The sequence below is a fragment of the Gossypium hirsutum genome, chromosome A06 (assembly GCF_007990345.1).
Source record: "Gossypium hirsutum isolate 1008001.06 chromosome A06, Gossypium_hirsutum_v2.1, whole genome shotgun sequence".
Classification (NCBI taxonomy): domain Eukaryota; kingdom Viridiplantae; phylum Streptophyta; class Magnoliopsida; order Malvales; family Malvaceae; genus Gossypium; species Gossypium hirsutum.
This window is the reverse complement of record NC_053429.1, coordinates 3673517-3690517: the sequence shown is the minus strand read 5'-3', so window position 1 is coordinate 3690517 and position 17001 is coordinate 3673517. Positions and strand designations below refer to the sequence as shown.

At 31.4% G+C, this 17001-nt stretch overlaps 1 protein-coding gene across 8 annotated transcripts; it reads left to right on the top strand.

Moving 5' to 3' along the window:
* Window positions 1-1478: 1478 nt before the first annotated feature.
* On the top strand, window positions 1479-16992 carry LOC107941799 (MADS-box transcription factor 23-like). 8 transcript variants are annotated; one of them, XM_041114686.1, is made up of 9 exons: window positions 1479-1565; window positions 1734-1959; window positions 12460-12538; window positions 15357-15418; window positions 15940-16039; window positions 16140-16181; window positions 16264-16305; window positions 16483-16623; window positions 16713-16992. In XM_041114686.1, the coding sequence occupies exons 2-8, from the start codon at window positions 1778-1780 to the stop codon at window positions 16594-16596; spliced, it is 621 nt and encodes a 206-aa protein (XP_040970620.1). In that variant the 5' UTR covers window positions 1479-1565; window positions 1734-1777; the 3' UTR covers window positions 16597-16623; window positions 16713-16992. The 8 variants fall into 8 exon arrangements, with proteins under 8 accessions (XP_040970620.1, XP_040970617.1, XP_040970616.1 ...); XM_041114683.1 differs by having other exon boundaries at window positions 16469-16623; window positions 16716-16992; XM_041114682.1 differs by having other exon boundaries at window positions 16469-16623.
* Window positions 16993-17001: the final 9 nt, after the last annotated feature.

Sequence of the window (17001 nt, the reverse complement as noted above, 5' to 3'; positions counted from 1 at the left end):
CATATCTATCATTAATAAATAATTTTTACAACTCAATTCTTTTACGTGGAAAACCAATAGATTTAAGTTGGATCCGATTTTTTAGTCATAAAGTATATAATAAAATTAACAAATTTGAAAAAAAAAAATACAGGGCGATTGACTTTTTCAAGTCTTGATAGTAAATGTCTAAATGACAAAATGTAAAAATTATGTAATTTTGTTGAATCTCCACGCAACGATTAAGGATGGTCAAAAATAAGATAATGAGGTGGTTGTTCCTTCTAAAAGAGACAGCTTACGGCCTTCCATCACCGGGCTGTCACTTTAGCCCCTTCTCCCACAATTGCATCGGGGGACACTATGGCCCTTCTAAATTTATAGGGGGCGACAAAAAACCGAAATTTTGTTTTAAAAAGGAAGGTTTAATAGTCACTTTATTCTTGAGTATTTGAGATTTATTCTTTTTATCTTTTTAAAAAATTAATATTTAATATTTAAAAATTGAAATCCAACTAAATTTGAATTAAATATTAATTGAAATTATTTTTATATCAAATAAGTAAAGTGAATACATTCTTGTAATTAAAAGTAAAAGGGATAATATATTTTTTAGTCATTAAATTTAGTAATTAAGTCCACTTTGATACTTGTATTTTTTTATCCATTTTGATAATTTTAACTTGACCCTTAAATTCATTTTGAGTCTTAAACTTTAAAAATATAAAAGTTTAATGATGTGATACTTTGAGAGTGTGTCACATTATCTCTTAAAAATTTTTAAATTATATAAATTTTTAAGTGATGACATTGTACAATTTTAGAGTGTCACATACAATGTTTTAATAACTAGACTAGTGGTTGAACTGACCAAACCACTGGTTCTCGATTCAATCAGTTCAACTACTAAACTAACAATAATTAAATAAATAGTTAAAATTCCTAAAATTTTAAAAAAATATTAAATAGATTCAACCATTCAACTACTAGTTTTTGTTTCTGTTTTCGATTTTTACCAGTTCCGAATAGTTTTTTATTCAATTGGTTCAACCTTTTTTTTACCAGTATACTAGTCTATTCCAATTTAATCGATCCAACCAACCAATTATATATCAAAGTGAACAAAAAAGTACAAGTACCAAAATGGACCTAGTTGCCAAGTTCAAAAGGACATAAATTATATTACCCAAAGTAGAATGACTAAAATTTAAAAGCCAATGAGTACAGGGACTGGATTTTAAATTAGACCAAACAAATATCTCCCAAAAAAGGAAATACGGTCTACGTTACCGCATATCCCACGTGTCGGTGACCTATACGAGGGACGGCTCTTTTCCCCCAAATCAAAGCAATTTAAACAAATTCTTTCGACTCCTGATTCGTCCACGTGTCCAAAAATACCGTGAAAAACCACTAGCGGTTTATACACAAAAACCGCTGGTTTTTTGCTCCCGCTTTAAAAAAAAAAAAACTTTCCTTATATAGATGGCTTTCCTTTACGCTAATGATAATCAAGGCCAAAACGACGTCTCTGAAACCTCGGTTTGTCTCCTTTCTCTGACTCCCGTTCCTCACTTCCTTTCCAAGTAAGTTTTTCCCCCATTATTTTTCAAAAAATAAAAGGGCAAAAAACAATTTTTTTCTTTTTTTTTTTAAATTTATTTTTGCTAAGTTTTTATCATTTCTCTCTAGCTTTTTTGTCGGATATCGAGAGTTTTAATTTTTTTTTCACTTTTTTTTGGTTGTATAATTAGAAAAGCTTACTCGTTTTTGAGTACTTCGCTGAGCTATAAAAGGTATGGGTAGAGGGAAAATAGTGATAAGGAGGATCGATAACTCAACGAGTAGGCAAGTAACTTTTTCGAAACGAAGGAACGGATTGTTGAAAAAAGCTAAGGAGCTTGCGATCTTGTGTGATGCTGAAGTTGGAGTAACGATCTTCTCCAGCACTGGAAAGCTCTACGATTTTGCTAGCACCAGGTCCTTTTAAGATCTCTTATCATCATATTCTATTTGCTTAAAATGTTCTTGGTTTTTTTTATTACCATAATTTGTGATTCTAGCTAGCTTATTATTATTATCTTCATAGATTTGATTTGTATGTTTCTTCGTAATATTTTTTTTGAAGTTTTTTTTGTTAGATGTGAAATTAAATGAGACCTTAATGTTGAAATACGGTAGGGAGATTTAAACGTTAGAGATATTTAGTTTTGATTTTATGATTTTATGATTCAAAAAAATGTGCGGATTTTGCTGTGGACTTAGTTTGAGTGTCGCCTTTGATTGTTCGTCATCGTCATTTCGTTATGATTTAGGGTTTGGCTGAGTTCGAAATTTTAGAAAACTAGAAAAGTACGCCTAAGCTATAGAGAGAGTAATTTGAGTTCAGGAGTTGACTTCGAGATTTTCTACAAAGACTAGCGATGGCTGATTGAAGGTTCCATAGAACTAGATTAACTTTGTTTTTGGACATAGTAGAGCTAGAGTATACTAAATTAATAGCTAAGAAGAATTATAGCTCATGCTTTTTGTTTAATTTTAGGACTCAATTTGAAGCTCCGAATCAAAATGCTTGGTTTAAGAAACAAACAAAAGAGATTTGGGGTTGAATGGTCGTCTCAATAAACACTTACAAATTAAATTCCTCTTGTTTTTTTTCCACAATGACACCAGGTATATATATAACCAACAAGAACTCCAAGCACTGTAGGAAAAGTGAAAAAAAAACCTTGAATGACTTTGTCAACAGGATCCCAATTAACTCATGAATTAATCTTATAATTATAGAATGATATATGTATATACATATATATTTACTTTGTAGCACAACAATTAATAGGGTCCCCTTTGATAAAAGGTCAGATTAGGGAAATGTCAACCCCACATCTAGCTGAAGAAATAGGAGAAAGAAAAAGATGATGTTGTCAACAGTTGATGCCACTGACTACTTATTAGCAGTTCTGCTAAATAATATATGAAAGTTTAATAATAATAATAGAAGTTAGCCTCCTAAGATAACCAATGATCCAAAATATAAGTTGTCAATCTATAGTATATATAAAGTGTTTTTATCATAACTAAATGGAAAGATGACACCCCATTACTTTAAGATACAACTTGTACTGAAAATATTATGAAATGCGAATGAAGCATTACTAAAGTAGGGTTGATGAATAGGATATGTATAGTAGTAAAAAGTTTCTGCTAGAAGTTTGGAAAAATATTTTTGGTGGCAAGTTGACTATCCTATGGAGGATGGTGGATATGAACATACTCATATGTATATATTCAAAGTCAAGAGTGTCGCATTGAGTGATGATATATGCAATATTGTTGGTGATGGCAAACTCAATGAGTCTGTTTGCATTGTCTGATCAGTGCAGTGATAGTGAGGCTTGTGCTATTATAAGAGGTAATAATGAGCTTGGGTACGCATAGTAGTGACAAGTTACATGTATTCTTTCAATTAGTAATTAACTAATTACATTTCTTTCCACAAACATGTGTTTTTTGTTTGAATTTTCTCAATGCATGCTGAATTAAGAAAGAAGGCTAGGTTGTGGAAACTTCTGGGAATTAACTAAACCTAAATTTCTTTTTACAATAAGAATACTGCTTTCTCTTTCAATATAAACATCATTTTAGAAACCATTAGGCTATTTCAACTTAAGCTAGGTTAACATTTATTCATTGAATATATGACAAAAGAGGAAATATATACTTAAATCAACATCAACAACTTAGATATATTTTTTGGTACATAAGAGTTTAGGTTAGAGGAGGTTATCCCAATCCAAGATCAAGACATGCTACTGGCTTCATAGAGGGCTACATCAGCAACTTGATAAGTGAAATTTGTTATACCTTTACCCCTTGGACACACTTTTGGGAATAACCCTTCAAAAAAACCCTTTAGAATAATTCCTTAGCTACACAACCACGTGAGCCTCTTATAATCATTGTCATTTATGACGTCAACTATCATGCCCCATCTAAAATGATTGATAGCGTGTCTAATCATCATCCTACTTATGTCTATGGTGACGGACCACTTGGCCAATTTACTTTAAAGTCAACAATAAAAGGATGAAACATGGCACCTTGGGATCATGGTTAAGGGTATATAAGCCCTTAACCTCGTCCATGAAGGGGGATCCCCCTTTTCTCATTTATTCTTTTTCAACTCTGATCAACTCATAACCATCACTACCAAGACCTTCGTCCACAACGACTCTCAGCCTTACTCTAAACAAGGTGAATCGTCTCACAGTGTCATAATTTCCGCCTTGTGTGATCTAAGTATCAACAGAATTGTTGTGCTCTACCGTGTGTATCACAGGAAGATTGTCAATAAAATTCTAAATTAAATAAAAGAAATTATTGATAAGTCTAGGTGAATTCCCTTGGATAAATTGACTAGATAGGTTTACAACTGAAATTACAAAATAAAACATATACAACCTATCTAAATGTTTTCTAGTTCAACAATATATATACAATTAATAAGGAACTAAAGATATTGAAGCAGAATGTAAAGTTGTTTAGTGGTTAATAAACAATGAAAAATACTTTTAGCTTTCCATAAAAAATCAATGAAAAATATATTTAATTAAATAAAATATTGAAAACTTATTTTACGACTTAACTTTTGTAAGCATGCAAAAAAGGTTTGATGATAAAATTTAATATCTAATAGAGAAAATTAGGAAATCTAAAGGAGTTTTATATATACATACGTATAATTCTTTTTTTAATATTTAATTATAGATGATGATACTTTTGCACCTTAAATATTCTCTTCATTATTTTAGTGGAGATATCAAGATAATATGCTCACCAAACATCCTTTTAAGTGAACTGTATAATATAATCCTAGGGTTTTATCATTAGAGTTTCATGATTTCTGATTCGGGCGGGCCTCTTGTTTCATATGTAATATTCAAATATCGTAATGGAATACAGAAAACATTAATATAGGAGAAAGCAAGCTTCCCCAACCTTATCTCTAAAGTTGATCGCAAGAGACCAAAGTCTAGAGGTCCTTTTTTTTTTAGTAAAATAAATATATAAAATAAAAAAAAGTCTCAATGTAAAAATAAAAATAAATTATTATCTTATATTTTTAAAGAGAACGAGAAACAGGTCATGGATATTCCAACCTTCCACCTCGCAATATTTTGATAACAACATTAGGGTTTCTAGGAAAAAATAATTCTAAATTCGAAAGAACCCTATCCATCTAAATCGAATTAGATGAGAACACAGAAAAAAGAGAGTACAAAAGGCCGCATGCAAAAATTGAACTCTACATTAGGCATAAGTTAGGCTTTCACTTTATTTTCATGATCATAGGCACTATATATATAATGGGGCCCTAACAAGAGATAAGAACTAATCATCTTCATTGTAAAAGTCACGAACCAAAGATGTTCCTATAAAAGGAAGTGAATATATAATTGAAAAAAAGAACCAAAATATCTTACATTTGCAAACAAACTAAGGTGTGATTCATGGACCATGATTTTACTAACTAATTCTAGATTCTTATGGAATTGAATATTGGGAAGATAATCAATCTTTATAATATATAAAATCACATGAAATCTTATGAAGTAAATGCTTAATATTATTTAATATCAATGACATTGACGGGTTTCAAAGCACATTATTCACCACTTACTCTTCGTTTATTACAATTTGTCAAACTCAAGTCCTCACTCTTTAGCTTTTCTTTATTTTATTTTATTTTAATTAGTTCATTTGAAAACTATAGCACAATGTCATTAGAAGCTAAATGTTCTTAAAAGCAGTTTTAGCCGTTGAATTATACTGTTGCCAGCCTTAACTTTATAAACGTCAAAAGGTGCATTCTGATCCCTAGGAAATCCTGAATGTGGAGCACTTTATATAGAAAATTTATCCACGTTTATATTAAAGATTAATTAATATCCTCTTCTAGAAAAAGAATCTTGTAAATCTTCTCGTTACATATTTTTATAATTTAAAAACTTCAATACATTGAATGAGATGATTTCTCAAAATCTCTCATTCTTCCAAACGACAAAACAACTATACCATTGGTTATAAAAACAGGTGCTTTATAATGAAAATTGTATGTATTGAAATTACAATAATGATGATTCCTAATATTTACTAATTCTCTCTAGTATTTATAGACATGAGATTTACTACAATATATTAAAATTTGACGGGATAAGATATGCATAAGATAGAATATTATTGTGGTCTCGAAATAGGAATTATAATACAAAATATTCAATTTACACGCTTTCTTTTAAGAAACAAAACTTTGTTCTAATAGATTTTGATTCACAACCATTTGATTCTGTCTCCATCCCACATTTCTTTTACAAAAATTTTTAAATATTCAGTAATTACATTAAACTTTAATTAAATTTAAAATTGTGTTAGTCGAATTTTTAAACTGGCTAAAGTCCTCCAAGTATTATTTTTTTTCTTTCACAAAATTTAAACTCGAAACTTTAAATAAGTTGCATCAATTTTTTTATAAATCCTATAATAACCACAGGAAAAAAAAATGAAATTCCACCACCACGATCGTCGGTTTGAACTTATCTGTCAAAATCATCACCTTCCACTTCTTTGTCAATATTATGTCCTATGATACTTTGGATCTCTTTTTTTTTTATTAATTATTTTAATTTTTAATAAAATAAAATCAACTTAATTTTTGTGATAAGTAACTACTTACCCATTTCTGTTGTTCAACACTTTCTTGTTGAAAAATTTATATTAAGTAAAAAAAATTAAATTAATTTTTAAATACATTTAAAATATTAAATGTTGAAAAAAATTTAAATTCAATGAAATAGAAAATTTTTAGTGATTTATCAAACACAACAATTAAGATTAAAGTTGGCAATAAAAGTTGAATTCAATTTTTACTCGAAAAACAAACTTAATCGAGCGAGCTTAGGTAGTTCAAATCTAACTTTAAACATTTAATTATGAGAACTCGAGATTTTCTAGCTTGATTTCGTGTCTCCTGCACACTTGACATAAATGACGAAATTGAAAAAAGAATTGCAATGTAAGAGAACTCTTTTAAACGTAAATCAATTCTTAGAATTGTTTTCTTTTTATCCAGGCACATTTTATTAGTAATATAATATAGATTTCGAAGAAAATTGATCCTTTTTCGAAATGCCCATTATTTACGTTAAAATTGATCTATTTGTGTAAGTTTCTTTTATTTGGCATGGTAAGTAAATGTTTGAACTGATAAAACTAAAAAGTAAATATCAATGTAATTAATAAAGCCTATGCTTGATGATGAAAATAAAAAGGGCAAAATTTCAAGGTGTCATATTTCCATTCCATCATGTGTAGATTTGATAATTAAGATAAAATTGCTTACACGTATTCTAATTAAAGTTGTTCAAACATTCCTTTGATACAAGTTATCAAACAAATAAAAACACCAAGTGAGGAATTATGGCTAGCTAAAAATGTCTACCAAGCAACAAATGTTGCTTAATTGTTGACTTCCTTTTGCACGAGTCAATCTCTATTTGTGCATCAAAAGAAGGGTTCGTCGAATAAAAAAAATCCTAGCTTGAATTCTCAAATTGGCGATAATCTTTCTGCAAGTTAACGTGACATTGTTAATATCTTTAGCCATTACAACTCCTTGACAAGTGAGGACTTATGGCTAGCTAAAAAAGATGTCTACCAAGCAACAAATGTTGCTTAATTGTTGACTTCTTTTTGCATGAGTCGATCCCTGTTTGTGCATCAAAAAAAGGGTTCATTGAATGAGAATAATCTTAGCTTGACATTGTTAAGTTTGGCGATAATATTTCTATAAGCTAGCATGACATTGTTAATATCTTTAGCCATTAAAACTTCCTTTACAAGTGAGGAATTATGGCTAGCTAAAAAAAGTCCTACCGAGCAACAGATGTTTGCTTAAATGTTGATTTCCTTTTTCATGAGTTGATCCCTGTTTGTGCATCAAGAGAGGGTTTGTCGAATGAGAATAATCCTAGCTTGAATTCTCAAGTTGGCGATAATCTTTCTACAAGCTAGCGTGACATTGTTAATATCTTTAGTCATTAAAACTCCTTAACAAGTGAGGAATTATGGCTAACAAAAAAAATGCCATTAAAAGAAAACATTTAGCTTTCCAAAGCACATATAAAAAGAGCTACCCCATTTACAGAGCTTCATGTGTTCTTGCAAATCATTCATAAATTGGCTTACACCATTAATTAAGAAAGCAATATCACCTCTAGTGAGTTAAAAATATCAATTTTCCAACATTTCCAACAAGCCTCTAGTATCTACAATTGTTAACTAGAGTACTTTCATTACACCCTAACTTTTACTTGTTTTCATTTGAGTACTTCTCAATGTAAATTCAAGCATTCTTGTTTCTTTTAACAAATCCAAGTGCATAATTTTTTCTTTTTTTTGAGTCTATGTTTTAACGTCTGGTGGAACCTTCATGTGCATTTTTTGCACTAGACAACGAAAAAATGCATTCTTAACATCAAGTTAATTTAAGGACCAATCAAGGCCTACCGCCAACAAAAAGAGAAATTTAATTGTATTGTATTTTGAAAAAAGAGCAAATTTCTCTTGATAGTCACTTCCATAAAACTAAGTGAATCCTTTTATAATGAATCTAACTTTGAATCAATCCACACTTTCACATTTATATTTTATAATATACACCTATTTACATCATACTAAACTCTTCTCTAGTGGCAAATTTATAATCTCCCTGGTTTCATTTTTTTCTAAGGCTTAAATTTTTCATGCACAACTTTCCTCCATTCTAGTTCTTTAAGGCCTCATAGACATTGTTTTGGATTCTAATCTTATCAAGATAATCACCAATGCTCAAATCTTAAGGACAATCCCTCATATGAATCAAAGGTGGGGATTAAGTGTTGAGAGCATGTTCTTATCCCTTTCAAGTAGCAGAAGATAATGCATTGACGGCCAACTCAATATGAGAATTATAATTTTTAAGTGTGTGTATATTATAATTTTAACTTGGATTTAACTTGACTTTGATAAATTAGTGTTGATACAATTTATACAATAAGGTCTTTATTTGGTTCTAATGTTTTTGGTGCAAAGGTTTGAGGTTATCTTCCTTTTCCTAAAACCTTTGTAAGATGCTAAATGTATAGATCTTGTTGCTAAGTTTTGCCAAGTTTGGATTCTATGTAACAACCCTCTAAATAAGAGTTGTTTACTAATTAATTATGATTCATTTGGTTATCCCAAAGTTAGCATACGAGTATTGGTTCACTCTCAATAATAATTTAGTTGCTCCATATTCACTAAAACTAGTCAATTTAAGGTTATATGGTATTTGCTCAAAGAATGTGATATCCGTGATGTTATATTATTTGTGTGTAGTGGCCAAATAGCACTTACACCCTTGGTTTAGAGAATACCTTATAAAAATATATTTATGTTACGTTTAGTAGGAGTTTTATTTTTCTACATGTTTTAGTCATTGGTTAGTCATAAACTAACCACAATTGGTAATATTTAACCACTCATGACTTGTTTGTAGCAAATAAATTGAAAACTTTTCGCTTATTTTGAAAAAGTCTTTACAATAATTTTTTACTCATTTTTCTAATTGTATGTTTAAATTTGTAGTAATCATTTTTTTATGGCTTAACTATTTAAAACATGTGTTAAATAAGTTATTTACTCATGTTATTACACTAGTAACCAAACACAGCATTAATGACTTTAAGATTTAGTTTACCTCAATAGAGTTTGTGGTTTATAGGTATGGATACAAGCAATACACCTAGATGTCTTCAAAGGAACAATTAACGCAAGGGATTATATTTAGAAAAGATTCGAGTACATTAAATCCTAGAGGGCATTCTGTTTATCAAATACATGCTTACTTTTTTTCTTTCAACAATGTCAATTTGTTGGGGCGTGATTACACATGAACTTTAGTGAACCATGCATTGACTTGTTAGGTAAAACCCTAAGTTGGATCTGAAATACTCTCTAGCATTATCAGTTCTTAGGATTTGTTTCTTAAATTAAACTGTGATAGGATCATGGTGTTGGAGTTTCTCTAGATTTTTTTTTATTCAAAAAACCTATATAAGCCTAGTGTGATTATCTATAATGGAAACAAACAAAATAAAGTTTGTGATAGGTCTTACCCTAGATGGTCTCCACACATTTCTATGGATTATTACCAAAGATCAGATGATTTGCTTACATGAATGATCAAGGCATATGTTTTGTGCATGTAAGATAGATAAATTTCGATGTCCTAAACAATAATGCCATCTAAGAAACAAGGTCAACGTAATTTTGGGCTTGAACCATTAGACAATTGGGTTTTGGATGGCCTTATTCTTTTATTGTCAAGAATTTTGAGAACATAAACCCAACAACTATTCAAAATTGCTATTTGACCTCAAGTTCAAGTCCTAAAATTCACAAACTTTAAAAAAAAAATAGCAACAAAAGATTACAATCTATATTTGGAAAAGAATTAAACGAAAAGTTAGTTGAAATTTTAACGAAACTTGCTATAACTATTTTTCATGGAGGTCAATCTGCTTTCCTTATTGTCTAATTCTCATAACATGAGTTTAAAGATTCAAATAAGGTTTTATCCCCTATCATATGATCAGATGCTCCCAAATCCACAAACCAATCGCCTAACTCAGGTCCCTAGATAAAGCTTTGCTACCACTCGTTGAGTTGAGAACAAAAAGAAGTGAAGAGAAACAGAGTTGTTTAAAAACAAACACTCTCACTTGGATTCCTTTTATCCAAAGGTTTTATGCGTTTATAGGTAGCTTCTAAGCCACTTCTCATCCAAATCCCATAAGAAATTCATCTCATCCTTATTCTAATCCTTGTCCAAATTATAATCCTTAAGATGGGATCTAAACAAGAAAACTAACAATGATGATGAATGTGCTAACCAGTAATATGGCTTTAACTTAGCAGCAACCTATCAAGTGAGAAGTGATTCGCTTTTAAATTGATAGCTTCTAAGTAGTTTGAATAACAAATTAAGTAGCTTCTTTTGACACAAAAACTTAATGTTGCTCATGATGCTCAAACACATCAAAGTTGATTCGATCATGCCCTAAAATTGAGGGTACTAATGATAGCATAAAAGGTAGTTTAATAAAAACCACCCTTGAGATCGACTTTTGTGTACAAATTTGGGCTTTTTCAAACAAGGATGGTGCCTTTTTTACATATCACACCAAATGTAAGCAGAATATTCTATCTAATATTTTGGGTCAAACAAATCATGCATGAATATTACTTTTCCTAAGGCTCAACTTGAAGTCATCTCAACCCATGAAAATCTATTTATAATCTTTTACCCTTTTCTTCCCCTTGAATTCATACTAACATGTCATACCTTGAGCAATTTTTAGATGAAGGTTTTGCCATTAGGACATGAATTAAGCATAAGCATATCTTACATTATCCAAATTATTCATTTTCCTTAAAGCATTTATGTCTAACATCAACACCTAATATATTCAAACAGAGTACAGGAGGTGATCCTCCTAAAAACCAATAAAAGTTTGCCTGGAGCACATCTATGGTATAGCTATATGAAAAGATCAATATTAAGTGATTCTAACGTATGATAATAGATGATTTCCATCAAACAAAACAAGTTTGGGTTAAAAACAGTGACATTTTAAATTATGAAAGAAATAGCTTCTGTTCCAACAGCAGATTAAGATAAAATACCTTGATTGCATAGCAAAGAAACATCCATACCTTGAGGTTATGATATCAAACAAGCTCCATCTTTACGTTCATGGTTGTGGTAAAGAACCATGCAGAGTTAACGAAAAAGATGGAATTCCTTTCTCAAAATGACTGATAATTTCAGCCAGATAGTTTACCTCCTAATAATCAGACTCGAAAACAAAGTAGGGAGGGAATCGCAAGGGTTACAAGGTAGGGATAACAGAATACAATATATTTTACCATGAATGTAACCAGATTTAGTGGCGATTCAAGATATGGATATATTCATCTGGCTAAAAGTTTGTTTGGTACAGATTAGGCATGAATATTTAAAAAAAAAAAAAGAATCGAAGTAGCATAGGGTTTAATGTTATAGTTGAATGAGGCAAACAAAGCAAGCATGAAGAGGAAACAGCACTTGAACAAATCAAGACTATCATATTTAACCAAAAAGAAAACTTACGTATAGGATTGTAACTTCAACTGTTCTGTTCAATAGCTGGTTTATCTTTCTAGAAGGAAGCTGTCATTGAATAATATAATCACAACTGTCAGATACAACAATTTTAGATACTAGTGAAATTGACAGACGCTATCATTATACTTTCTGGAGCTACGTACAATGATTTTGAATGTCCTCTCTGTGTTTCTTCTCTAGTGTAAGCATTTAGAAATTACAGAATCCCTGATACAATTCAAATCTTCTATTGCTAGCATGAGATCTATAATTGAGCGATACAACAAAGCAAAGGAGGAACATCAGCAACTGGGGAGCCCAACCTCAGAAGTCAAGGTATTGTTTAAGTACTTAATCCTAAATGTCTTGTATCTACAGAGCATGCTTGATACATAATTTTATTATTAGCTAATTAGCAGGCATTTAACTTCTCCGGAAAAAGAAAATGTAAGATTGCAAGGTTAAATAATTTTTTCGGGGACCAAACATTACAAGCATACCTGGAAACATGATGCATGAAAATTTTTTATAGCTAAGCATGGGTCTCAGGTTGGCAGCAGGCATAGGCTACTGTTACAAAATGCTTGTAAATTTATATAGCTGAGCATCAGTTCAGATTGGCAGCAGGCATAAGTTAATAGGACAAAATGCTCGTAAAATTTTATAGTTAAGCATCAGTTTCAGGTCTAGATTTTGTGCAACTGATGACAAAAATTTGGCCGCAGCAAAACCTGAAGATAATTGGTTTGGATACATTCCATTAATTACTCTTCGGATTGTTGGAATAGGAATGAGATAAGTGCATGCATAGGCTAACCATGCTAGGATCTTGCCTTTCTATGATGGAAACATTACCAATTAAGATACAACATCGAAGAAACCAAAATGGGCCCATGGTGAATATAAGCAAAATAAAAATGCTAAGAAATTATCATCTTCAGGCATGACAATGGACATTAAATGGAGATTAGTTTGGATAACCAAACACTTCATATCGCCACTGGAAGGCTAGGCAACACTTCAATTAACTCCCTCCCTCCCTCTTTTTATTTATCTACCTATCAATCAAAAAAATATTATTTGAGACTAGTTAAAAAAACACAATGAGATAGGTCTACAAAATCTACGAGCCTAGGACATGCTAATTCTAACAGTGATAAAGAGGATATATTTCAAAATATAAAAATTGATGAGGGTGAGAATGGTACAAAGTTCAGACCAGACAACGAATAGAGACCAGTTATAGCAGTAAGATACCTCCCGAAAACAAGAACTATGGTCAAATCATGCACTAGTATTTAGGGGTGCACATATGGTTAAGTCAGTCGGTTTGGATGGCTTTTTACTTAATTTACCATCCTCCTACTATAACCAAACCAACTTAACATCGGTCAATTCAGTCAGTTAACCAAATTAATTTTTAAATAATATATTATATATTTATAATATATGTAAAATAATTAAAATATAATATATACTTATGCTCTCTCCTACTAGTATTCATGTGGTGATGAAAGAATTAACATCTAACATAAAGACGCACGCAAGGATGGAAAGTTATAAGGAGGTACTTGTACCTGCCACAGTCATGACATTCAACCTGGAAAGTTGAGAGAACTACCACTTATCATAGCTTGCTGTCATGCTTTTATGGTTTAAGGGGCAACTACAGCATAAAAATGACTAAAATCTTAACTGATCAACAGATTAAAAAATTTCCAATGTTAACTGTTATCTTAGAGCAGAATCCTAGAATTAAGTAAAGAAGAGATTCGACGAAGTTAGAGATTACAGAGTGGCATAGCAGTCAATTGTTCTAAGTTTCCTATGTGCATGGAAGTTATTTCCTTTAGAGAGCGACCGCAATGGTAAATTTCCTCTGTAGGTGTCTTTCTCTATGAAGAATAACAGTACTTTCAAAGTTTCCAGTGAAAAGTTTTTAATTCACCAATGAGAAATCCCCACTATAACAGTTGACAATAGTAAAACCTGCTTTTAACTCTCCCTCATGTTTAAATCACGATATGAACATTCTAACAGGAAGTTACATTAAACAATGGGAAAATCCTTGCAGTTAGCTTTACCTAATGACTTCATAAATTTCCTTCTAAAGCCATCTTTCATCTTAGACCTGATGTTCCTTGCCTCTAGACCAAACGCAAATACTGAAGTATAATATTTCTACTTTGAAAACCATGACTCCTGCCTCTTATTATGCTTTTTGATGCTTTTACAGTTTTTACCTATGATATATATTGAAGCTAGAAGCATTCTCTGATTAATTCTAGATAAAGAATCATTTAACTCGCTGAAGAAAGTTTGTACTTCGCTATATCCAGCAGAAAACTATCAGTGCATATAAATTTCCCATGGGATTTTACTTGCTAAGTTTCTTGAGCAGGCAAGCCAAAAATAAGAGCCTTTAATTACCCTAAAGAAAGGAGGAAATTTTTACAGTTATCTTTCTCCAAAGACTGCCTCAACTTTGTTGAGAAGCTAAGCAATAGCTTCCTCCAACACATTATATTCATCAACAGCTCCAAAGTCAATAACATAGTCCAATGGCAAAATAGAACTTTCATTTCCTTGCTTGTAGACCAAATCCAGAAATTTATATATTATCTATCTACATTGGAATTCACATCCTGATGTGTTTTATTCCTTTGAGCTTCCATTGGTGAAATACATAGAACTAGAAGCATCCTCCAATATCCTGAAGTTTGTACTTGGCAATTTCTAGAAGAAAAAGCATCTGTAAGTGCATATAAATTTCACCTAGCTTTTTACTAGTTGTTAGCTCTAAGATCCTAATTTTTAAATCCAAAAGACAAAAATAGAATAAAGCTTCCACAGCAAGAGCTAAAATGTGCATAACTTTGACAAGTACACGAAGAACTCAAGAAGTGATTTATCATCAAAATGGTTAAACATACATATTCTTGCTTAATTTAACTCATAGTCTAACTTCTCTACAAGATTGAAAATCTTCTCTAGCAAGAACCTTGAATCTAAATATGTTTGATTTCCTTTTGCGTGTAAATTTGCCTACATTTGCAGTATTCAGAACATTGTTGAGTCCACATATATGATATGCATGGTTATTGTCATATACCAGTAACAAAGTTATCTAAATATATTGAACCATATTTTTCAGTTCTGGCAGAGGGAGGCAGCAATTCTGAGACAGAAATTGCAAAACCTGCAAGAAAATCACAGGTAAACCAATTTTTTGGCGATACAAATGCATCATGTTAAACATTAATGAAAAAAATACAATGAACCAAAAATGCAGAATCAATAACTCTTTTTACATTAGGCATTCTTCCAAACACAACACTTACGCCCATATGTCTCAGTTCAACACAGTCAGCTTCATACTTTTCAACCAAATAACAGCTTTCCCTATGGATTTTAGAACTACTTATTCCACCCTTTTATGATGCAACTATGCTTAGAATGTTCTATCCTTTATGGCATGATTCATATATATCTAAAGATTAGACTGAATGAATCATTCATCCTTCAACAAAAATGAACACACAGAGACTAGCAGTCCCAGCCATAATTTTCTTTCCTATAAAAGGATTTCATATCTAACCCTGAAGCATTGAATGGACCCAAGAGTAGAATGAGAATGTAAAGTCCATTGCATCTCATGTACATGCCTACAAAAGACTTTTATAATGTCTAAGATGAAAATTTATAGACTGAAATTATGCTTCTGCACACCAAAACAGGCAAATGATGGGTGAAGAACTTTCTGGATTGGGTGTAAAAGAGTTACAGAATTTGGAGAGCCAATTGGAAATGAGCCTTCGCGGTGTTCGTATGAAGAAGGTTTGAAACTTTTATTTCCAAGTCATGCTCAGATTTTAAGTTCAAAACAGCATGCAAAATAAAGCAACCCCATTTAGTAACATTTATTCCACTGCTGTAGGATCAAATTTTAATGAATGAAATTCAAGAATTGAACAGAAAGGTAAATCCTGACACAATAACTTCAGCTCCTTACTACCATACTGTCTCAGCATAAGTGGCTAAATTGCAGTGTCTCGTTGCAGGGGAACATAATTCATCAAGAAAATGTGGAACTCTATAAGAAGGTAAACCTAATTCGTCAAGAAAACAATGAATTATATAAGAAGGTATTAATGGATCATAACAATCCCAATATACTAGAAACATTAAAAAGATTCAACCATTAAACCTTTGCCTGTTATAAGAATTTCTAAAACCAACCTCAAAATCAAAGTTTAACACATCCAGGTTTATGGAACAAGGGATGTCGATGGTGCAAACAAAGACTCCCTTCTTACAAATGGTTTAGGCATTGGAGAGGATTCACAAGTTCCAGTTTGTCTCCAGCTGTGCCAGCCACAGCAACAAAGCTATGAAACACCAACAAGAGCTACAAACTTGGGGTACATCCCACTCTATATGTTAGATTTTGATTTAATGCAGATTTCTTTGCCCCAATTTGATGTACACCTTTTTTTCATGGTAACTGCAGCAGACTGCAATTGCAGTAGCAAAAGCAGATGTACAGAAATGGGATTGGATGTCACTCAACTTCTATCAACAAATATCTCATGGTTCCAAAGTTATGCTTCTCATAGTAAGATGTGGTATGTTAAAACCACCAATCATTCAGCAAACATTGGTTTGAAATGTTTAAACAAATGAACTTTAGCATGTGTGTGATGATCAAGAAAACCATCTAGTTATGTAAAGATAATTTAAGCTAATAAATAAATATATATATATAAGAAGGAGAAACCAGCATTAACTTTTTTGAAGTT